The 23,685-nt window shown below is 48.4% G+C and overlaps 1 protein-coding gene across 3 annotated transcripts; it reads right to left on the bottom strand.

Annotated features, from left to right (window-relative positions):
• Window positions 1-746: 746 nt before the first annotated feature.
• On the bottom strand, window positions 747-21,934 carry STK25 (serine/threonine kinase 25). 3 transcript variants are annotated; one of them, XM_056358589.1, is made up of 12 exons: window positions 21,617-21,931; window positions 20,578-20,703; window positions 14,092-14,322; window positions 12,826-12,882; window positions 11,615-11,723; window positions 10,294-10,451; window positions 9,838-10,023; window positions 9,478-9,623; window positions 8,478-8,592; window positions 8,143-8,214; window positions 4,498-4,634; window positions 747-2,900 (listed from the first exon to the last, which is right to left on the bottom strand). In XM_056358589.1, the coding sequence occupies exons 2-12, from the start codon at window positions 20,626-20,628 to the stop codon at window positions 2,861-2,863; spliced, it is 1,302 nt and encodes a 433-aa protein (XP_056214564.1). In that variant the 5' UTR covers window positions 20,629-20,703; window positions 21,617-21,931; the 3' UTR covers window positions 747-2,860. The 3 variants fall into 3 exon arrangements, 2 of the variants coding, with proteins under 2 accessions (XP_056214564.1, XP_056214565.1); XM_056358590.1 differs by lacking the exons at window positions 20,578-20,703; window positions 21,617-21,931 and adding an exon at window positions 18,196-18,377; XR_008825179.1 differs by lacking the exon at window positions 747-2,900 and having other exon boundaries at window positions 4,496-4,634; window positions 6,825-8,214; window positions 21,617-21,934.
• Window positions 21,935-23,685: the final 1,751 nt, after the last annotated feature.

Here is a 23,685-nt window from a genome sequence, read left to right as displayed (position 1 = left end):
TTTGGCTCCAAGGAGAAAATAGCTGAGACAGCACTGCACAGCGTCTCTGCAGTTAAAATGCAAGAGCGCAGGCTCTGGAAGTCAGAAACTTCACTGTTCCTGAACTGTAACCTTCACCTCTACGCCTTCTGCTAAGGGAAGGACAATCATACACAAGGTTTTAAATATGCTTGAAGCGGAGTCTCCAGAGTGTTTATGCTGTAATGGAGACACGTGCTCACAGCGTGGCTGAGGCCTTGGGAGCTCAGCTGGTCCAAGCCCCTTGCTTAAGCAGGGCTGCTTGCCCAGGGCTGTGCCCGGACCCCTCCCTATTATCTCCGAGGCTGGAGACCACCACAACCTCTCTGGGCAGCCCGTGCCACTGCTCAGTGACCCTCACAGCTGCAAAGGGAGAAGGACGAAGGCAGAGATAGCCCGTTGACAGCTTTTACAGCCGAACCCCAGTCTAAATACTGCCGAGCAATAAACAGACTCCAACAAAACCTGCAATGAAGCCTTCTCCAGGGCCCAGCTGGACTTTTGCAGTGTGCTTCCCTTAACCCCAGTGCTGATCAGCAGGAAGGACCAATGTAACATGCCGTTTGCTGCATTCACTCTGCACACAGAAAGCACTTAAATAGGTCTGTCTCACAGCTCTCTGTCAGATCTACATGAGGCAGAAAGATGCAGGGGAAGACCAAGGTGGTGGCAAAGCAAAGCAGCTTGAACAAATACTTTTCCCCTAAAAAGACAAAGTTACACCAGCCTCATTTGTTTCGTTACTTTATTGAAAGTGGCAGATCCCTTTCAACGTTTTTAAAAACTAAAACCATTGTTGCTTTGAATACTGGATGAGGTTTGTGGGGATTGTTTCCTTTAAAAAGTTTACTCATTACACTGTAGTGTATGTGAGTAATAATACAAGGTACCTTATTGACACGATTTGCTACCATCAGCAACAGTGACTTTAAAAGCAGCAGGAGCCCTTCAGCTGCCTTTCTGCTGGACTGCAGTCTCTGCCTTCCACCTCAGTAAGCTTCCTGTCTACACATTAACGCCTTTTCCTGCGGGAAAAATGGGTTTGTTGTGTTCTCCGTAAATGCAGGCTTTGAGGTGGCTTGCACCACGGAGAAACACAACTCTGCAGCAGATCTACAGCAAGATCAAACAGCAGCACCTCTCCTCTGCTGGACAAGTTCATAGTATTTGCTGAGCCTGTATTTATCCATCAGAGAGGAAGAGTAAAGGATAGTCATAAGCTAAAGTGAACAACGCACACCAGGAGGAGGGAACATATGGTCCTTTTGAGCTACTTTGAGCGCAGCACTTACAATCTCCAGGTCTGAATCAAAGTACCAAAAATCAAGCCCTGTTACTAACAAAGTGGCCTATCTTTTAAAAAAAATGCTGAACAGCTACAGCTTTTTTTCTCAGTGGCTTTGGGGTGAACCAGATCATTCACACAAAAACATCCAGACAGAAAGATCTGGGTATCTAAGGTCTTGCTGACTTAATGGATATATCTTTACAATTAGAGAACAGATCTCTAAGCAACCAGCTATCAGAAGTTATTTTCCTAAGTCTATTTTTCTAGACCTTTAAACTATAGATTTAAGATCTCTGCCTTTACCTGAATTAAAGGTTCGCTTTATAAACTAGTATTACACAGAAAGCAAAGCTAGTTGGGGGATGGCTCCACTGGAATACCTTAAGCAGCAGTAGATGCTTTAATTTCTCTGCCAGCAACCACCACCGCAGTCTGTCAATTGGAGCAGAGTGCTGGCTTCAGCGAGTTTAGATCCCAGACTGAAAGAAGAGCCAGAAAGTGAAAGCTGTGAAGAAGGGGATGGAGGCCTAGAGTGGCTTTGCAAACCCCAGCCACACCACACTGACACTGTGGCTGCCAGCCATCCAGTTTATACCTTCCTGTTAAGGACAGGTTTCTTGCCTCAAGAACTGCTACACAACATCTGTCTGCCTTTTGTACTGCAGCCCTGTCAGCACCCCCATCCCCTTTTTTTTTCTGCAACATTTGGGCGCACACAGTAGGTGCCCACTCAGCTTATAGACTAGGACCGCCAAACCTGTCCATCTAGTTGCTTCAGTTGCAGAAAGCACCAAGGAAAGGAACTCTACCAGCTCCCAAACCAAATGTAACCAATTTGCCTTCCAGCCCCTGGAGACCCAAGGCAAGTTCTTCTTTGCCTGAATTAGGTGAACCAAGGCCTAATACAAAATGATGTCCCAGAGCCAAAAAAAGTACAGTCAGCAAACTCATCCTCCTGTGAAACAACAAGCTGGGAAAGAGCGGCAGCATATTAGCTCAGCTGCTGCTCTACTTGAAAGCTTTTCATTACTAGTCTGCGAATGAGTTGAAGCAGTTCTCCAGAAGAACTGGAGAGCTGCTCAAACTTTCCCAGAGGTCGTAATGCATGGAGAGCTTCCAAACATACCTGCACTCGCACATTACTGCTGACACACTTCTTTAGGAAGGGCAGACTTGCCTTCGAAACATCTCAGTGGAGGAGAATTGCCCTCTTTTCCAGCAGCCAGGCATTTACACCAGTAACAAGCTGTGAATCAAACCAAGCCGAAATGGATACATCCATAGGGAAACAATTAAAAACTGCATTGATTAAAACTGTAAAAACAATTAGACCACCCATCTTGGGTTCTGCAAAAGGTCTAAATTGTACTTGCATTGCAAACCCCACCCTGGGTTATCATGGAAACACGTGTAATATGAAGGCTCTGAAATGTCCTGAAGTCCGTAACACAACGTTACGTCCAATAGCAGATGGTGGTCTGGATTAGAGATGTAGTTCTCATGAAGCTGGAAAAAATCCTTCCCCCCTCACAACAACAGCAGGGAACGTAGGTGTCAGCGAGCAGAGGTCAGGTGGTTCCGACTGTGTGAAAACCTACAAGAAAGAACAGTGGGTGGAGCTGGTCACTACTGTCCATGTCAAGCCCTCACCTGGAAGGTGGCCCACACGCACTGCACCAGCCAGTGTGTCTGCAGACAAGGAGGTGAGTCTGCATGTATTTGCCCCCACTCCCATTGCTACTGTCAGTTTTCTAGATAAGGAAGTCTTGAAGGAAAAAAAAAGCAAATTAACAAAAAGCCAAGGTGGCACTTTTTTCAGGCTTTTAAGACTCGCTTTTAGGCTAGGAGGAAATTTTGAGCACTAGTGTTTTACAGTAAGAAACCAACAGGGTCTTTGATGTTTTGCAAACCTCCAACCAACCAGTATCTTGTGCTTACACACTGTCCGGTAGTGCTATTTCTAGGCTGATAGAAGTGAACGATACTGAAACAACTGCACTGCAGGCATCGAACACACATCTGTGAGCACCTCCTGCTCAACTAGAGGCTAAAGTTTTTGCAGGTATCACAGGACACTTTCTGTGATGTGTCTTCTACAGGCCAGCCAGAAGAGACAAGTGTTCTCTTCCCAATGTAAAGTGATTGTTAGGCGAGTGATCTAAACAGACCCACACCATGTCTGCTTGAAAGTTTGAGCAACTTAGTAACAGAAGCTCTCAAGGACAGCCAGTATTTTCAGTCCTTATTATCCAAGGTTGTTCTTTGCTTGACAGCATCCAAGGGATGCTTGAGGTATAAGGCACAAATGACAGCAGCTTAACCCATCAGAAACAAATGCTTAGAAAGCCCAAGTTCAAGAGTGTAAAGACTGTAAAGCTTGGGTTGTATTTACATTAGCAACCAGAGCACAGAACGGCTCCTTTGGTCACATGTACAGCAAAACACTTTTACTTCCAGCCTTCTAACCCGTGAGGGGCCAATTGTTAAGTTTCTCAGCTGCTGAAGAAAGGGCAAGATTTAGGACAGCCTGCTGTGAAAGGGACAAAAGCCAAATTAATGTTAAATAAAGCCTGATAAACCTGTGATCAGGATCTGACACTTGCCTGCAATACATGGATGTGACTGAACTCGGTGCCAGCAGTGGAGGCAAGCTGTCTGCAGCACCTGATGAGCAGCGAAGAACTTAATTCTAACAGACTATACTCCTTCACTGGTTTAATAAGTAATTCACTTCAGGAAAAACATCTTCCTACTACCTGAAGCTGGGCAAGCAGAGTGACTGGCTGCACAAGCGCTCTAAATTCTCACTATTCCAGAAGCGTTCCTGGTGACATTTTGCATAGTCCTCACTACCTGGGTAATGGGGCCAGCAGGATGTCTTATGTATATGTATATACATATGTATGCAAGATGAAGGTGAATAGCAGCATCTTTCTGTGCTCTACAACATTCATCTGAACTACAGAAACCTGTTCGGTGTGAGAAAGGACTTCTGAGGCAGGAAGAACTGCTTCCATTACATAAAAGCAGATAAAGGAAGAGACCTTGGGACTATGAGGTCAGCTGTCACCAATATTCAGGTTTTGGGTGTCTCAGCTGGTCAGCACCAACCTTTCCCATAGCTATGGAGTATGACAATGGTTTGGGTCACTGCCAGCCACACCCCAGCTCACATGCTAGAGAATACTCACCTTTGTACCCGCTCCACCATGTGTGCTATCAGTTTGTCAGAGATGCCTGGGCAGGACTCCTCAGCCAAGCTAAAGGCGTTCTCCAGCTCCTCCATAGCTCCCACATTGCCTCCAGTCTGCTTGTGCTTGTCTTTAAGCTGCAACCCAGAAACCGTGTGTTAGTTCCTTGTCTCACTGCAGAAAGCACTGTTTAAGCAGTGCAGTACACGCAGTAAGTCCCTTTCCCTTTTAGTATGACTACACAAGGGTGCAGGAGGGCATCCACTTTCTTTAAAAAAATAAAAAGGGGCTCTTTTTGTAGGTTAGGAAGATGGAAGTCCAATGTCTGGAGTTCAGACTTACTTCCACGTAATAACAGCAATTGATGTCCTTAACAAATAGGCCCCGATATACTCTTAAACAAACTCAGTTATATTAGAAATGCATCAACAGCCCTGAAAACCCATAAAGTAACAGAACAAAGAACTCCAGCTCTACCCAAACCAGTACAGTCACTTTGCTGCTAATGACAGCTTAGCTCCCAGACGCACACAAAGGTTTGTAGACAGGTAAGGCAGAAAATATTGTAACACCAGGAGTTAGTCACCATCACTTTTAACAGCCACAAAAAAGTCCGAGTTGCTTCTAGCGGACTGGGAGGCCAAGGCGGATTATGGCCATGCTATGGGTCCTGAGCCACTTGGCCTCCGACACTCTTTCCCGAGACAGCTTTCCCCAGGGGTACAGGGGAATGATGCCCACACTCCAAGATCTCCATAGACCTAGATGAAAAGCCTCAGTTCACATCTATCACGGTTAGTGCACTCCGACTAGGCCTCACCAGTCACAAGGTTACTTGCACACGATTTCAGCTGTTAATTTGAAATAGCTAAACCTCTGTCATGAAGGAACTCCTGACAGGTCACCGACACTGAGCCTGAAGGAGGCTGTCGCTGGAAAACCCAGTCACATCCTCTGCAGTGTTTCACCACCTCCTTCACACAAGCAGCTCACGCAACAGCCCCTTCCTTAGTATGCACAGTTATGCACCATGCTGAACAAATATCAAACCTTTTTGTTGAACAAGCAATGTCTGCCAGCTAACTGCTGACCTGGTCAATTAAGCTCCTGTTAGGCTATGCTGATTAAAGGGCTATACATAAGCCTCACAGTTCTTTGCCTGCAGTTCTAGGATCAGCCTTTCCTGTTGTTGGTGTTCGCCTTTTCTCCATGGTGCAGAAAGCAGGACAATGTGAATGGTAATCACCAGCTGCAGCCGTCCCTGTGCTCCAAGTCCCTTGCAGGAAACAGTTCCTAGCTAAGAAGAGCTGCTGCCTCTTCAGCAAGGCAATCACTCACCAACACAAAGCCTCGGCTGTGGAAGCAACTCGCGTACACCTCTGCTCATTCAGAAGTGGCAAGGGGCACGGAGGGCAACTCAATTAAACATCAAGGATACAGATTTCTTCGGCCAAAAATAGTTGTGACGCTAAAGCCAAGGATTTGATTTGACATCTACCTGATCAAAGACTAACCGCCTCAGAGCAAAATGAAACATGGGGTCTGTCCTGCAGGTAAACTGCCAGCTTATCACCAGCCTTTGATGCCAAGCCCCTGACCTTTTAGTTTGCCCAGCAGCCTGTGATGTTACCCTGTCACTTTCCACTGCAGAAGAGCTTTCTGGAGGTTAGCAGGGGGGTTACGGAGCTGTACTGCGCAAAGCCTTACAGGTTGGCCTTTATTTACTGCTTGGCCCTCCAGGCCCAAATACCTTACCTTTCCTCCCTGGCCCAGAAAGGGCAGACAGGTTTTCAGACCTGCAGTTGCCCACACCTGTGTTGATGACCCACCACGGGTCATCTTCAGTATTAACATCCAATAATACACACGCAGAAGACTATGAACAGCATCTCAGCAAGATTTCCATTCACAAAGCCCAGCTTCAGCCCTTTTATGGAAAGTGGTGATCAAAACCTAGCAGGTATAAGAGGCAATAATACAATGGTGAGAAGGAGAAAGACCTGCTGTTGGCAGGAAACCAGAACTGAACAGAGCAGGTGGAACCAGCAGTGAAGTAGATTTCCTATTTGGAGACAAGTTTTCTTTCACCCCCCTGCTACTGCACGCAGAAGCCAGTTTTTTCCAGAGACTGCCCAGAACCTTCCCTACACATGAGTTTGCTGAGTGGGATCAGCAGAGATGGCAGGGATGTCTAATCAAAGGAAAGGAGCATCAGCAAATCTGGGGCACAGGAGTCAAACTAGCAGAAATTAAAGGTCCAAGAAGCCACTTTCCACCTGGAACCGGTGCAGCAAGGCTGGTAAAGGGAAGCATGAAGATGCACTCACTGGTTCGGAGAACTCACAGCTCTGAACACACCCTCATGCAGAAGACTCCTAAACAGGAAGGACTGAGAACCAGAGGTCAGTGATTATGCTGCACAGACTGCCTGCATCAGAAAACAACTTTTTTTTTTTTCATTTTTATCTCATGTCTAGGCCTACGAGACCCAGACCATCTGCCTCATGCTCCGACCTCTGGAGGCCGAGCCCAGCAGAGTACAGAAGAGTCCAGTTAGCTGAACTCTCAATTTCCGAAGCAGTGCTCAAGAGCCTGCTTTTTAGAATGACCTCTGCTTCCTGCCCTGCAGCAAACCCTCTTTCCACATAGCACTCGACCTGCGAGAAGTGATCAAGTCCAGAAACTAAACCTCAAAAAGCACAGCACTCTGCTGGGCCACCCCTGGAACAGAATCAGGATCCAGAAAAGAGCAAGTCACTGGGACCAGAGAATGGGTCTCTGTGACCCAGCACCCCAAGAAAAGAACCCCAACAGGCAGTGCCTGTATAAATGTTTTCTTCTGAAGTAGAACCTCCTTTCCTACAGTCCTGCTGCAAACAGCAACTGAAGCCCCCTTATAATTATCATACTCTTCTCCTTTCTTAAATCACCAGCTGGAAAGACAACTCCACTCTCTGCTGATACAGACACTATCCCATCATTAATGGTAGCTTTTACTGCAAACCCACATCCCCACCCAGAACACAAGGCAGGGAAACAGGGTGGATTTTCCAAACACATTTCCTCTGTCTGCCTTCCACAGGCCATAGGTAACTCCTCGGCCTCAGCATGCTACCAATAGCAGACATGTATAAACCAAGAAGATGGCCTAGTAACTGGCAAAGCCAGCTCCTGCTCTGATCCAGCCACATTCCTCTCAGTGACTCTGCCATGGACAGCAGCACATAGCACGAGGGCAGGGAACATGCATGGCAGCAGGCAAGCTTAAATACCTGCCTGCCCTAACAGGAGCCGCACTTCAACCACGGAGGCCAGGGACATCAGAGTCCAAAGCTGCCTAGGCATTAGCAAGCCTAAGACACAAATCAGAAACAGGTACTCCTCTACCTTGTCCTCACCAGAAGACAACACAGTAATGCTGTACTTACAGGAACACAAGCGTATCAGAGAGGACACTCCAGGGACATATTCACTTTCCTAACATACGGTATAAATCCCTGAACAGAGGCACAAATGCTTCATAGTCCCTTAACACTACTAGGAACCTCATCACGCCTCCCTTCTCCAAATCCTTCCCCAGTTACTTATCCGTGTCAGGCATCTCTTCATCTCCAATCACCACAGACACCAAGAGGTTGTACTCGCCTCCCCAAAAACTGGGTGAACAAGCGTTGAGAGACACTGTGACCGTGGCTGCCTCTTGATGGGCTCAGTAGGCTAGAAAGCAACATGAAAAGAAGTTATAAAAAAAGCCTTTGGTAAATTCACACCACCTTGATGCCAGTCCCCTCACCAGGTCTCAGGAAAGCCACAGACTGCAGTACCCTGACCATGTGGAAGAGGCAGCTCTGTGGCACTAGCCCTTAATACCAGATGAAAGCAAATTTTAGACAGAACACGAGTGCCTGGTAACTTCCCCAAGACCCTCAAAAGCTTGGGTTAGTTCAGTCCACTTTGGAAAGACCAGACAGCAAACGTACCTTCTGAGAACCATGAAGAGCCATTCCTTTGTGCAGCTTGCTCAAGGAGTTGGGGCGAATAGTTGGTGGGAATGTCCAGATTGGACCCTGGTCTCCATCCTCTGTGTCTCCATCACTGCAAATGAAAAAGGGAAGGTCAAGACAAAAGCTTCAGCTTCATACAACAGGTGTTTTACCCATGCACTCCCACAGGCAAAAGCTCCCCCACACCAGATTGTCATATCACCACACGGCCCCAGGCATTTCCCTATTCCAGAGAAAAACCTGAAGAGGAACACTTCAGTCTCTACAGCCCATATACAGCACTACAGAGACCTGAGCAAAGTACTACATCATGTTTTCAAATCCCAAAGACCACCTTTCTGCTCTAGCCAGCTTGAAGACAGTTTGAAGTGCTAGTCAAATTTAGAAGAATTTCAAGACAATCCAAGTGCACAGTTTGAGGGCCCAGACTTAGGTGTTACAAGCCAAACTCCCAGAGTAACTGATCACTTAAATCATTGGCCACAACAGGTGACGAGAAGCTCTGCCTGGCAACAGCGCCCTTTCCTCACCCAAGGATTACAGCCTCATTATCCTCCACACTGGTAGCAAAGCTGTCTGCCCATGAATACGCACACATATGCAGCTGTTGCCACACTTCCTAGAGCCTGCAGCTCTTTTATTTAACTGGATGTGCATAAAACACAGCCTTGATTTACTAGTTATGCACAAACTAGTTAGTTAGTGCATCTTGTTAGTACTTCTGATCCCTTACGCTCAGCAAAGAGGCTCCACAGGTTAAGACTAGAATAGAGCACTGGGTCCCACTGAACAGGAGGTAACAGCCTGTTTCTTCAGGCAGCAGTCACCTGCTCCCACAAGCAGATGCTCACAGGCCTCCCTGAACTACCGTAAGATCTCCAGCCCAGGTGGGGAAAAGGATCTGAGCTGTTTGCAGGCTACCCTGGGGCATGCAGGGTACGGCAGGGGCACCCCTCCATGCAGAGCATGTACGTACATATCAGAATCACCAGAACTGGAATCTTCTCCATGGCCCTCCGACTTCCAGCGCTTGAACCGATCTATCAGCTCCATTAGGAATGAGGTTTTCTTGGTGTAGCGTGTGATGAACTTGTGCTTTAGCAATTCTTTAGCTGTTGGCCTCTAGAGCAAAAAGGAAAGCATGCTACATCTAACCATTTCTGTACACTAAACATGCAAGTGCACGACTTCAACTCCTGCCAGGCTTGCCTGTCCATCCGGCAAGCTCAGTACTTCTTTCTCTCCAGAAACCTTGCACCAAAAGGTCTTCCTGCTAAATAAATCTTTGACGTCTGCAATACTTCACCCAAATTCACAGGTGGACAGCAATACTCACAAATCTAGGATCCTTATTGAGGCAGGCTTCCACAAACTCCTTGAAGGGCTTGCTGTGGTGACCCTCAAGTGTCGGAGGGTTATTTTTGGGGATCAGGAAGAGAACTCTCATAGGATGCAAATCGGAATTTGGAGGCTCTCCCTTTGCTAGTTCAATGGCTGTAATTCCAAGGGACCAGATATCTGCCTGAAAGAAGAGCAAGAACAGTGACAGCATGGAACAGCAAGGATCAATTCTGCAACATGGAAGCGTGCAACTTTAGCACAGCTGAAGGGCTGATCACATAAAATCAGACAGGGTGTTTCATGTGTAACAGACAAACTTCTCCAACAGACCTTGAACCATAACAGGAAAGTATCATTTGTGCAGTAAGCAGCACTTCCAATCCCTGTATTAACCCTGGCATCATCTCACATACAGTAGCACCAGGCAGCAAACCTCCTGCTCCCAGCTCACCTTGAAGTCATAAGCAGACTGTTTGATGACCTCTGGTGCCATCCAGAACGGTGTCCCAACAAAAGTGTTTCTCTTGATTTGTGTGTCTGTCAACTGTCCAGCCACCCCAAAGTCGGCCAGTTTCACATCTCCTTGTTCCGAAAGTAGCACGTTGGCAGCTGTTCACACAAAGAAGCATCAAGTCCACTAGTTTCTGAATCATCTCCAGCCCAGACAGAACTGAATACTGAGAACAGACCTCCTGTGACATCCTCCTTTGCCCAGTGGAAACCCACAGCTCAGATTCCCATTCCCAGCCTCACACCGTTCTCAAGCTCTGACCTCTGCCAGCTAACACGGACCAAGTTCATAAGCTTGGCTGGATCAGAAGGGGGATATTTCTAGGGCAGTAGCAAGGAGCAGGTGTGAAGGGCCACACAATCAACGAGATGTGATTCCTTGCCACACAAAGAAGAGGACAACATGGCCCAGGATACTTCAAATGGTCTTGATTTTTTTCCTAGTAGCTCTCAGCAAAGGTTAAATAGCAGATCCTTTTAAAGAGCTCACAAGTCCTGGTCTTGTACTGCTTCCCACTCAGCTTAAGACAGTGATATTGCACATGTTTTGGGACGGGGGTTTTCTGGGAGGACTTGTGACACCCTACCTACAAACTTGTATTTCCCAACTCTGCTGGCAACCAACAGTCCTGCACAGCTTGCAGTGCTAGAAATGTGTAGTTTCACTTACACAACAGAATCTTTTCTACATATCTCCCTGCATGAGGTTTCTCTGCTCTGCTTGTTCACATCCCCTCCTGCAGAGGGTCAGAGCAGTTAGCATCCAACACTGGCCACATCTCCACAGCACTGTCCTCTCGTCCTCCTGCTGTCCTCTGATGCTCTGTGCTCAGTGTGAGACTGCTCTTCGGGAGGCAGATGCCAGGTCTCTCTACACTGCATACAGCCAATGACTATAAAAATCAGTAACAGGATAAGCTGACACAAGCTGCCCTGATTTTCTAGGGCTGTGAACCCTGCATGAGGACAGCTTACCTTTGCAGTATGTTATAACCATGATAACAAGCATACACACGCCTTGGAGTCCAGCAGTAAAGCAAATGTCCAGACATAACGGAGTCAGCTAACATCTAAGCATGCCTTTCATGGACTCCTTTGCTTTAGCCCCCTGCCTGTCCAGACTACAAATGCCAGAGAAGAGCTACAGATCCTTACCGGTACTCTAAACGCTAAAGACATATAAGTCATGAGTTGCAATAAAATGACAAGCATCAAATTCAGAAAGAAGCAACCTAACAGGAAGCTAAGCTCTCCACTCTCACCTTTGATGTCCCTGTGGATCTTCCTCTCAGAGTGCAGATAATCCAAACCCTTTAGGATTTCTCTCAGGATAGTAGCTATGTAAGTCTCCTCCAGGGGTCCTGGCTTCAGCTGATAAAGGGCAGAAAAATGACTTAAAGGAGGGTGACTGATGCCTTGGATTTTCCAGCCTCTCAGTTTGCTACTTGGAAACCTCAGCCAAGGTCACATTCAGCAGGAAGCACCTACTGTGTGCCCGGTGCACATTCTGTAAGCAGAGTGCTGGACTTTGTACCTGGCAACATTAAAAGGAAAATCTTTGGAGGATTTGCTGTTAGTCTACTAAAGGCTTCCCAGAGAAACAGCAGGATGCTCATCTTTTGCTTTGGCCTGGAAATACATTGCTGAACAGAACATCTTAACAGTTTCTCTTGTTCAAGTCCCTCTACTAGCACGCAAACACTGAACTTCAGCCACTACACCAGCCAGAGACAACTTCTACCTTCTGGCTGTACAGTATTGTATCAAAGCTCTTCTCCTTTTCATCAGTTCTCTTCTAAAGAAGTCCTGCCTTTTCAGTGCAATAACTGAGGTTCTGACACTAACGTGACTTCTGCTGGTAACAGCCCCCACCCCTGCACCCTTCCTCCAAGTCAGTTCAGTGCAGGCAGGCTTAGCAGTTTTCATTACATGACCTTAGTTACTGCTCTGGAAAAACAGGCTTTATATTGTCCTAAGGAGAAAAGCAAAATCCTGTGATGGAATACTGCACAGCAGAACTTTGGCCATGTGTTTATTCTGCATTTGTATTCCTTTAAAATCTGGGGTAACTTATTAGATGTCATTTGTATTATCAAACACCTGGCAACGCTGATTGTGGACCAGGTCCCTGCTGAGCTTGATGCCATGCAAGCACTGAACAATACCATGAACTCGTGTTAGGTGAAGTATGGATTTGCACCGCTCAAATCAATTGGCTGCTGTCACTTTTAAGGTCACTGGCTCCTTCCATTGTAAAGCAGCAGAGCACACTCTGGAACAGTGCTCTGAATGCTGAGCTTCATGCAAACATTTCCTCTGTTCTGGGATATGCATAACCAGTACATCTGTCCTGCACTGCCTACCCTTCAGGCACAGGGCTGTCAAAAAGATGGTATGTGGCAAGTGAGTGTCCAGTTACAGGCATTTCACAAACCAGGTCTCCAGCCAGCGCTTTCCATGGTCCATAGCTTACCAAATCCAAGGCTGAACCTCCTCCTAGGTACTCCATAATTATCCACAGCTTAGTGCCCTGCAACAAGAGCACAAATCAAGAGTAAAGACAGTAATAAAAGCAGGCAGAAAAGTGAAACACCCCAGAGGCAGCAAGACACATGTGTAGTCCTGTACACAATCCAAGAGATGCTGCACACTGCAGCTCTCAGAGGCCTAAGGAGGTTGCTCCCAGCTCCCTCTTTCCCACTGACACAGCATTACAGCAGTGGACCAGCCTCCAGTACATTTCTTTCTCTCAGTCTGCAGTTTTACCTGAGCAAGCTTAGTGTCCCTACAGGCACCAGACTATACAGCCCACAGAGATAAGCATATTTGCAGGCTGTAGCCATTTAACATCACTCCAACAGATGTAGCACATCTCCTTCTTGACAATGACAGGGGACCTTTGCAGCCTTTGATCTCAGTAACAGGACTGCCAGCTTGAAGAGTACAATCAGTAAGACAATCTCTTACTCCTCAGAGATTTCCAGACTGAGGTTCACAGGGTCCTGGTAGGAGGTAAGCATCAGATCCATGGAACTACAGCTTGCTTGGTGTTTGCAGTAGAAGGCTGAGAAAATGCATTATAGCCTTTGAAAAATACGTAAGGAATATCAGGATCCAAAGAGCCCAGAAACTGTTTGCTACAGACCCAACGTTACATATACCTCCAGCAGCTGGCATGCAGAGGCCACTTCTGGTCATCACTACTAGTAGTTTCCACTGGGGATTCCTAAACCTGTTTTCAATGGAAGTGGTACCAGCATTCCTCCAAAAACTCAGTTCCTGTTCTTTTCATCATTTCTGATCAAATGATGATCACAAGAACACAAATACAGTTTCAAACTGCTCTTCTTTTCAGACACATAAAGCCCTCAGTGGTACTACCTTAAAACTGTGATACTTTGGAAAAGTATTCCACAAACTTCCTTTCAAGAATGGCCAAACGGGGGAGAGGGCAGCCTCTTCAACGAGTATTTTTCTCTCCAGGGAAACGTCCTGCTCTTGGGACCACACTGTACCGAGGACCTCATTTCCATATGCTTTGCAAGTGTCTTAAAGCCCAGCCTCCTATTAAGACCACATGAATGCAATGGGCAGAGCTACTGCTGTTCCTGCTGCCACACTGACACTCACAGACTGGACACTTTCCAGTGCTGTACGCCACCAGCAGCTACAGCACCCATCGAGAAGCCCACGCCATTCCCAAACTGCTGGCAAGCGAACTGCCATGGCTTTGTCCTACCTTCAAGTAAGACCCATAGTACCGGGTGATGTAGGGACTATCACACTGGCTGAGCACTGTAATCTCCTGCTGAATGTCCTCAATTTCATCCTCAGCCTCCTCCAGATCAATGATCTTGATAGCAACCACCTCCTTGGTGCGGTTGTCAATCCCTTTATACACTTCACCAAACGATCCTTTGCCAATCCGCTCCAGCTTGGTGAACAGCTCCTCAGGATCCACCCTGGAGTGCTAAAGCAAAGATGGGAAAAGTCCATTAACTCCCACGGCAGCCTGCAGAGTGCCACGTATACCCCTACAGCTCACATCCCTATGTATATATATACAATATATCCAGGATTAGAAAAACCAAGGAAACCTTTTACATGGGCTTTCTGCCCCTTCAGACTGTAGTCACTGGGAGGAGGAAGGGGAAAGAAGCCCAGAAGGAGAACGCCAGCAAGCATCTCTACGGAAGGTGTTGGGTCCTTTGGGACAGGACTGCTCAACTGCAGGCACTAAATTGGCGCCAAAGCAGCTCCATGAGCAAATACTTGTTCATGCTTGGATAAAGACAGACACGGTGTACCAGAACCAGCCCTTCCTTTGAAGATCTGGATGAGAAAATGGGCGCAAGCAAGAGGCCACAGGAAGTTCGCATGGATGTTTCCCTAGTCTGCTTTCTGGCACTCAAAGCCTGGAATGATTTATACAATTTGCACCTTTCCCTACTTATTTGGAGGGTGAAATACTCTAATAATATAAATACCAGTTCACACTAGCTGTCTTCTCTGCTGCAGCCTGATTTCCAGGCAGCACCCATCCCAGCTCTCTCCAGATATTTACAGGGGGAGCCTTGCATCTTTTAGGTCAGCAGCAAGGAGGCCAGACACCTGCCTATACCAGAGGAGACAGGAGAGCTGAATGGACACTCCATCTGCAGACCTGCTTTTCTGGAACACCCTGTCCTCTGGCTGGCACACCCAGATACAAAAGCAAATAGCATTTCCCTCATTAGATAAGCACATCAACTGGGAAGCTACTAATAGCACTGGCTGGAGAAATACAGACTCTTTTAACAGCAGCTTCAAAGTTAATTCTTTATTAGGACAAGTACACACAAGAAAGTGAAGAAATCAGCTATTTCATTCTGTCCAGCTGCAGACCAGGAGGTCCTGCTCTTCTTCATACTATTAACAGGCCCTTTGTGAATAGGTTTTCTGCCTTTTTAAAAAAATTAGTCTAGTTTTTAAAAAATATCTGTAAAATATGGCCTGATCTACAGGAAGCATCCAAGCCATTAGAGCAAGTTTTCCACACCCAGAACTTCTCTGTATCACCTCCAACACGTCACCCAGAGGGACTGCTCCCTTGCAAAGGCCTTGAGCTGGCAGAGATTTTATCTGAGGACAGAGCAGCTGCATTTTTCCATCTAACACCAGGTTCCAGCAGCAGACGACCACTGAGCAGCCCTAGATGCTGCTTAATGATTAAGCCAGCCAGTCATTACAGGTTGTTTGCCTTCTGTGCCCAGTGCTTTGCTATATGGAGTAAGCCAGGCCCAGAATGAGCTTTACAGTCAGCTTACTCAACAGGATTTCCACGTGCATTCCAGTCCAAGATACAGAAGGATAACCAAATATCCTTGCGCATCCATGGCAACACCCAAACAGGCTGTACTTTGAACAAATGCACTGGAAACAGACTGGAGGGGATATGCAGAGATAAAAGGAACTGGAGATATGTAACAGGGACTGAAGAGAAGGAGGCGGGGGAAAGGAAGAGGATTTGAGTTTGAGAAATGCCAGGAGGCAACATGAGAATGATGACTGCAGCGCAGAGAGAACAGTCTGGCTAGTCCAGGCTCACAAGAGGCCAGGAGCAGCTTCCACCTCTTGACCAACTCACAGGAAGGGGCAGCAACGTGGCCCAGACGTCACCTTGCACAGTCACCTGCTGCAATGCCACCTGCCACATCAGCTACTCTCACACGTCAGGGAGAAGGGAGAGAAAGAGGATCATCTCTTAGAAGCACCTGGCTCAGCTGGTAAGGGAAACGCTATCCACATGAATCCTGCAAGGAAGCAACCCTGCAAGAAAACCTTCCTCCCCTCCCAGGTCAGTAATTTTTCCAAGAGAAAAGAAATTGCAAGATGTGAGTTACTGCTCCTCTCCTCAGCCTGGCATGGCGTATCAAAGAATCAGGACTGATTCTTCAAGAACAGGACATCAAACGTAAGAGCACCAGCTACTGCAGGCAGCTTTTGGGACAACCACCATTTTATGTATCGGGCTCTGTAATCACAGACAGCTTCGTAAACAAACTCCCATGCTCTGATGTCGGTTTATCCCATTTTCTGTGGAACGAAGCAGTTCAGGTAGGGGCGGTGAAGGAGACAAACCTTCATGACAAGCATGTGGAGATTTTGCTCAAGGGCTCAGGAAAATGATACAACACTGATGGGCAGAAGAGACAGGCCCACCACATTAGGTTGGAACAGGAAACTTTGCAGATAGTGAATTTACCTCCCCAGTACCTGTCACTTCAAAACTGATCTGGAAATGCTTCAGAGCTCTCAGGTGACAGGGCAAGAATATGAGTCTTCTGTGGAGGGCCTGAGGAAGAGCATCCCCTGACGGAGTTGTCCAAATCACACAACCCATACCCATCAACAACCAGAACCTAGTGAGCGAGTATGGCACAAAGTGGTAGAGAGTCCTTCCAGCCATGGTTAACAGTCTCCCAGATGCCTGCTGCAGAACCAGAGTCCGCTAACAAATTTCTTCACTTTCTGTAAACAGGGAGGAAGAAACGAGCCCATCACCAATTCAAGCAGGTCTGCCCAGTGGAACACCCTGTGAGCTACCATGGTGGACACCACAGAAGACATTGCCAGATGGCATCTTTGTGGAAGCAATCCTGAATTCCCATGACAAACTAAGACAGAATTATGCTAGTCTGCAGGACATCTGCTCAAAAGCTCTCGCCCATTAAAAAGTTCCTGTTTGAGCTGCCACATGGTAATTCGCTGCCGACGAGCAAACATTCAGACCGATGGGCATACGAGCCCTGGCACTCACCAGACAGAACAAATGCAGCTATGCCAGGAACAGAGCACTATGCAAGTGCATCGCCCCATCAGAAGAGAAGCACACTACCACACTTGGGGGATCAAGTGGGGCAGGCAGAGGGAAGCAGAACACATTCTGTGTAGCCTGACTCTCCTCTAGCCCAGTAAATTTGTACCTGCAGAGCACTGCAATAAGGGGTGTTACAAGCACGATCCGTTCCCTTCTAAATACGAATTGATCTCGGTGTCTTGTCAGAGAATCACCCTGGCTGCAAATCCATGTTCTAGAACTGTGCACAGCTACAAACACACCTGAGAAACATCATTAGTACAAAGTAATAAAATCCAGATTAAATCCTTTACACCTGGCATAAATGAGCACAGATAACCCAAAGAAGCTTATTAGCACCTGTCAGTTTTGCAGCCACTCACCACCTTGGGATCTTTCCATTTTCTTCCACGTTCACAGAACCCACCAGGGCTGCAAAACCAGGCCAGAGTCTGAAGAGCCAGCTGGCCAGCTGCTGTTCCTTGTTCTACTACAATGCACAAAGCTTTTAGGGATGGTCACCTCATCGTACCTTTTTGCTTGACTGAATGTCAATTACACAGCAGGTCTGGAGCAAAAAGCTTCATGCTGCTTCTCCCCATTGAAAGCAGTCAGACACCAGAGACGGCTCAGTCAGGCATGAACAGGCATTGGGGGGAGAGCACACAAAGCTATCTTGGTTGTACGTGCAGGAAGGGGAGGGAATTAAGTATGAGCGGGATGAGGACAATCTGTCAGTAATGTGCTCCTCTTCTGCCCTCCAGGTTCTCACAGCCCAGGAAAGAAGGATGCTCTGTCATGACAGGTGTGGGGGTGTTTACCATCAGACATCAGGAATTAAGAAATGTAGTGCATTATGAGGCAAGCCTGGCAGTAACACCAGCTGCAGAGACATGATATCCACAGCCTTTGAGGGGAGAATAGAGAAAAAGGGTAAATATCTACCCTCATTTCAAAGCTACTACCCGGAAAGATAAGCTGCATATTAGGAACAGAAGCAAATACCCTTTGGACCAGCTCAAGGTCTTCTCTCTGGGCTGTGTCCAGCTGGATCTCACTCTCAAAAGAGCCACATTCAGCATTGCAAGCAAGAGTCAGACTTGCATCTGCTGCATAAACCACTTGAGAGGTGCTGAAACCCTTTTGGAAGTGAGAGTTCCATGGTCTGAGGCAGGTCAGGATCACAATCACTGTTACATATGGCAGAAGTCTGTAACAGAAAAAGATTGTCAGGGCCACAATACTTTAAGAGCTGAAGCTGCTTGGGAGTTTGGCAGCCTCCAAAGGTTTACATGGAACTACAGCAGCATTTAGTGTTACTTCTGACTAGAGCACTTTTCAACCAGCCAAACAAACAAACGTCATTTTCCCCTGCCAAACACAGCAGAAGGAGGAAGTTTTAACAGACCTCAGGTACTGACCCTTCCTTCATTGCCTCCTCTCCTCCCCAACTTCCCATCCAGCATTCACCCACATTGCATGCTACACCCTAACCTCTGGCCACCAACAGATTGGTCGTTGCACTATGGCAACAGGCACTATGTTTGTTCTCTTTGGGGAAATCAGCTTGGCATCTGGAAACATCCGAGAGCTTCCCTGTCTACACGATATTTGTGCACAGCTCTTTTCAGCTGCCGAGCCTGAGACCGTTTTGAACTTTTGGAGTATAGACAAGAGGAAAGTTTGTGTTCAGCACTTTGAAATACACAAACTTTTCTGAGGCTCCCAACTTGCTTCACAGCTAGTATCCCTTTGCTTCAAGGGAGTGCGGCATTACTTAGCCAGAGAACTTGAACAGCTTCTTCAACGTCACATAAGGAACAACAATACTAGAAACAGAGCTCAGATTAGAGCTTTAAACACAGTAATGCAAATACATCATCTAGCAGATAGAGCTCCCAACAAAGACTGGAGGCCCACTGTGCTGTATGTACACAGCAAAGGGCAGCCAAGAAACAACAGACAGCCAACTAGCTGAGGCAGGGGAACAGATGCACAGAGGTAAAGCAGCCTGGGGATTTGCCTACGGTAACCCTCCACATCAGCAACAGAACCAGGAAACAAAGACAAGTCAAGCCTCTGACATCCCAGTCCAAGTCTTAGTCTCTCAAATTTCACAGAACTTCCTACCACTCCCTAAACTAGTGAACAGAACTTCAGGCCAATTCCTACTGCCCTTCCAGCAAGGCTCAGTTACATAGCTTACGAGGTCCCATCAAGGATTCCTAAAGAGATCTGAGGAATGGACAACACAGACTGCTTTCCTATTTCCAGGACCAGACAGAGAGTCATGGGATGACAGAATCTGAGAATGTCTTACATTTGCATAACAAATTCAGAGATGAGACCACTGGAACTCTGATAAGCTTCATTAGTGAACGAATGTACAAAAAAGCCTCAGAGCAACCTCCTCTGTAGCTACAGGCCTCAGTTCTCAGCCCTAACCAGACAGTATCCTTTCCTATTCCTTTCATTTCTCTCCCTGTACTATGACTCACTCAGGCACTATATTTGCATTTAATTCCACACACACTTTGGGGAAACCATTTATGTGAAAGACTGCATGCAAACTAAGATGCACTGCAAATCAATTTCAAATCAGAAAAGGCTTGGAGAAAGCATAGTCTCAAACCACTAAAGCCTTTAGTATTACAGTTATACACTTAGAAGCAGAACAGAAAAATACCAAAAATTCTCACATATCATGGTTTAACAAGACCTACATTCAGTATTGACATCTGCCAATAATCAAACACACCCCACAACCAGATTCAGAAGAAAGAAGACTTAAGCCAACACTATTGTGGTTTAGTTTTCAGTCCCAAGTCATGACATCATCCTTCCACATTCCTCTTATGAAAATGTCATCACAGCAACAGGGTTTAACCACATCCACTGAGGCTCACCTCTCTCTCAGAAGAATTAAATGCTCAGTATCAAGTATCACTACCTCTTATGCATTAAGATTACAAACACTGTTCTTCTCAGGCTGCTGTTATGAACCCTTCAGCAACGTAAGTCTGGCACAGCCTGCACACACAGCTTTTCTGTTCCCATTTCTATAGACCTCTCCTCCCAAAAATACTCAAGAGTGCCAATGATTCCTGTTTCCCTAAGAAGAGCAAAGTTAACGTCAGAGAAAGGCACCACACTGGGTGAAGAATTCCCTTTCCATATGGCTAGCAACCTAACACTATCAGTCCAAAACCACCATGGAGAAGACACAAATCAATGTGCTGACAGGACTAAGCCACGACATGTGCAAGAGGGACTGAGAGTGGCAAAAAGTGATTTTCTAGCGATTTGTTTAAACTCATTTCAAGAGCAAACATAACAACGTTTGTTCTTGATACAAGAGTTTAAAACAAATTTTTAACTGCCACTTACCTGGCTGGCAAATTCTCTTAAATGAGCCATGCCTACAGGATGCTCAGACATCCGCTTTTGCAAAACCAGGGAGGTTGGGACGTTGTAGCACAGCGGGAAAGTGGTACTTTCTCATCCACTGGTCAACTGCAACAAGCAAGAATATAACAGCTCTACCTTGAGGTTCTCAGAGCCTGGCTTATTCCCCAAAAGAGCTACCTGCCTCTTTTTTTTCCCCTTTGATTTGCAGTTCTCCTTGAACCTACCAGCCCATCCTAAGTATGCCAGCCCCTCCTTGCAAACCCCATTTCTGAATTCTTTCCAGGCATGCCTTCCACATGTATCAAGGAACCTCACTGTAATGATATACAGTGACAAAGCCTCAGGCACCATTTTCCCCACCATCACCTCAGCACGCTCCCTAGTATGACAGCTGCCCCTACAGCACCATCCCTTCATCACAAGTCCCAGCGCCTTCCTGAGCACAGCCACAGAGTTATCCTCAGATACCCTCCCTCTCCTACTACTGCTCCCTAGTAATCCTGTCACTGGGGGTACCCCTCCACTCCCGTTCTCCCCAGTTCACCTACTTGCAAAGCTCAGCTCCGTAGTGCACCCCTTAACCCTCGGGGACCACCAACCATATGCCATCCCTTGGCACTCCCCCCCCACTGCTCCCCAGTTCTACCCCCAGAACCTGCACTCCTCAAGCAACCCTCTCCACCGACCACAGAAGAGCCCCAACGCAGCAGGGCCCCCGGGCCCAGCCCCCTCAGGGGCCCCTACCCCAGTGCTCCCCAGTACGGCACCCTCAGCGTCCCACAGACCCCTTCAGTGCTCCCCTGTCATGGTGGCCCTCCAGCCCCGCTCAGGGACCCTTGCCCCCATCTCACGCCTCAGGGCCACCACCTCCTCCCAGTACCCCCAGAGAACCCCCACCCCATCACGGCCTCCTCGGAGCCCCCCACCCCGCCCGGCCCCCCCAGGGCCCCTCCGTTGCGGATCCCCATCCGGCACGGCCCACGGCCGCCCTCCCGGCCCCGGGCGCCGCCGCACCTACCCGGGCAGCCCGCCGCGCCTACGGCCAACGCTCCCCGCGCGGAGGGCGGCGCGGTGCCATGCCGGGCCCCGGCACACAGAGCTGCCGTCGCCCCGGGCTGCCCTGGGACACCGAGCCCGTCCGCGGCGGCAGGGGCGCCGGGAGAGGGGTGGGAAGGGCCGGGCCAGGCCGGGCCGCGCCGGGCGCAACAACACGGCGCGGCGGGGGGCGCGGGGCAGGGGCGCGGAGCCGCGCTGCCTGCCGGGAGGTGCAGTTCCTGCGCCGGGCCGGCCGGCCGCCGTGGCGCCTCACGGCACTACCGGGCCCGGCAGGCAGCGGGCAGCGGCGGGGGCGCGGCGGGCGGGGAGGGCAGGGAGACGGCGCAGGGGCTGCTGGGACGGAGAGTCCGTCGGCGCGGACGGCGCAGGCAGCGCGGGCAGCGGGGACTACCCGTCCCAGGGGCCCCGCGGAGCGGCGCTCCGGCCTGGGCCTTCCCGGCGAGGCGGGGGCGGCGGCGGGGGGCCGCGCGGGGCCGGCCCGTTCCGCCCTGCGGTGGGGACGGGGGCGGGAGGAGGCAGCCTTTGTCCTCCCGGCCCTGCTTCGCGCGGCATGGCGCCTCCCCTCAGGCTGGCGGCACCTGCCACCGGCCCTTAGGGGTCCCGGGCCGCGGCTGGGCTGCCCCTTGCGCGGTCCGCAGTGCCGCTGGGTCCTCCGTGAGGGCGAGGAGCCGCGGACCCCCGAGGGACTGCCAGTGCCCCCGCCCCGCTGCGGGGAGCCAGGCCCCGCCGGGCCGGCGGGCTGGGAGCTGGCGGAGCGGAGCGGGCTGAGGCGCGACGGACGGGGCTGTTCCGTGGCCCTTCGCCCCGGGCAACCCCGCAGCCTCTCTGGGGTTGTCAGCGGCTGAATCACGTTTTCAAAGGAAAAAATAAGTCTCGCGACCTCTGTTGCCAGTCAGGTTTAAAACCAGACTTCAGCTTTCTTCCCCACAGTTAACAAAACGGGCGCAGCTTCTTAACCAGCGCCCAGAGCGTTCCTCAACAGGTATTTCTTCTGACCATGAATTTGTGCTGGTTTTGTCAAGAGCTGTCGCGAGGGGAGCAAGCTCTTGACAAGTCACTGTGTGGACAAACGGGTCTGGGCCGCAGCCAGCAGCCCTCTGTCTGCCGGCCTCTGGTCAAACCATCCAGCACTTAGAGGTACTTGAGGGAAAACATCAATTAGATAGAGGACCAGTATCAATATCATGCCTGTAATGAGATAGTATCTTTGTATTTAAATGAGCTGTATCTGGGCTGGAAGGTTTTCAACAAAGGTCTTGCCTGCCAGGTACCTGGATTGCTTGAGTTTTGAGTTTATACTGCAGCCCCACAAAATACAATTGCTTTGTCTCATAAATATCCCTATTCCAGTACAACTCCTTGACTTGGGAGATCTAGGAACAGACAGAGGAATCAACGCTTCCTTGTGAAGTAGGAAAGGAAGGAGATAGAGTTCTGCTGCAGCAAGGACCAAGGGATCAACCATTGCCTGTTTGCACACACACGAATCGCCCCATAGCGGTTTAAGTTGTGACTCCCTGTGTACGTTACTTAGGAATCACTTTATCCCCACAGCTCGGCTGTCTGCCCCTCCTGTCATGGAGACTCAATAATTTTCCCATGTAGTTTCATTCATTGGCATCAGGCAAGAGGGCAAAAGTCTCACCAAAAATGTTCATGCTAATTAACACACCCAGTCTGAACATATGGCATAAACGTGTCTTGCTAACCTCACCCTAAGGTCCTACTCCTTTTCCTAAGCTGATTAAAATTGGTCAAAAACTGCACAGGAGAGTCAAATACATATGCATGTATGCATGTGCATTTCCTATCTGTGCTGTGTGGCTGCCCAAGCTTGTACGCTGTGGGGAAATAAGGCTAAAACCCAAAGACGTCTGTGTATGTTGTTGGGGTTTCTTTTAACGTTCAAAAAGTTATTTGTTCTCTATTGTATTATTTTCAAGGGGATAAGCTGGTTTAGTTCCTTTTTTTCTTCTCCCTTTCTAGTTCTTTTTGTTAAAGCAGAGTGATAAACATTCAGAATAAAGAAAT

The sequence above is a fragment of the Falco biarmicus genome, chromosome 13, assembly GCF_023638135.1.
Source record: "Falco biarmicus isolate bFalBia1 chromosome 13, bFalBia1.pri, whole genome shotgun sequence".
Taxonomy (NCBI): domain Eukaryota; kingdom Metazoa; phylum Chordata; class Aves; order Falconiformes; family Falconidae; genus Falco; species Falco biarmicus.
This window is presented reverse-complemented; position numbering and strand designations above follow the sequence as displayed.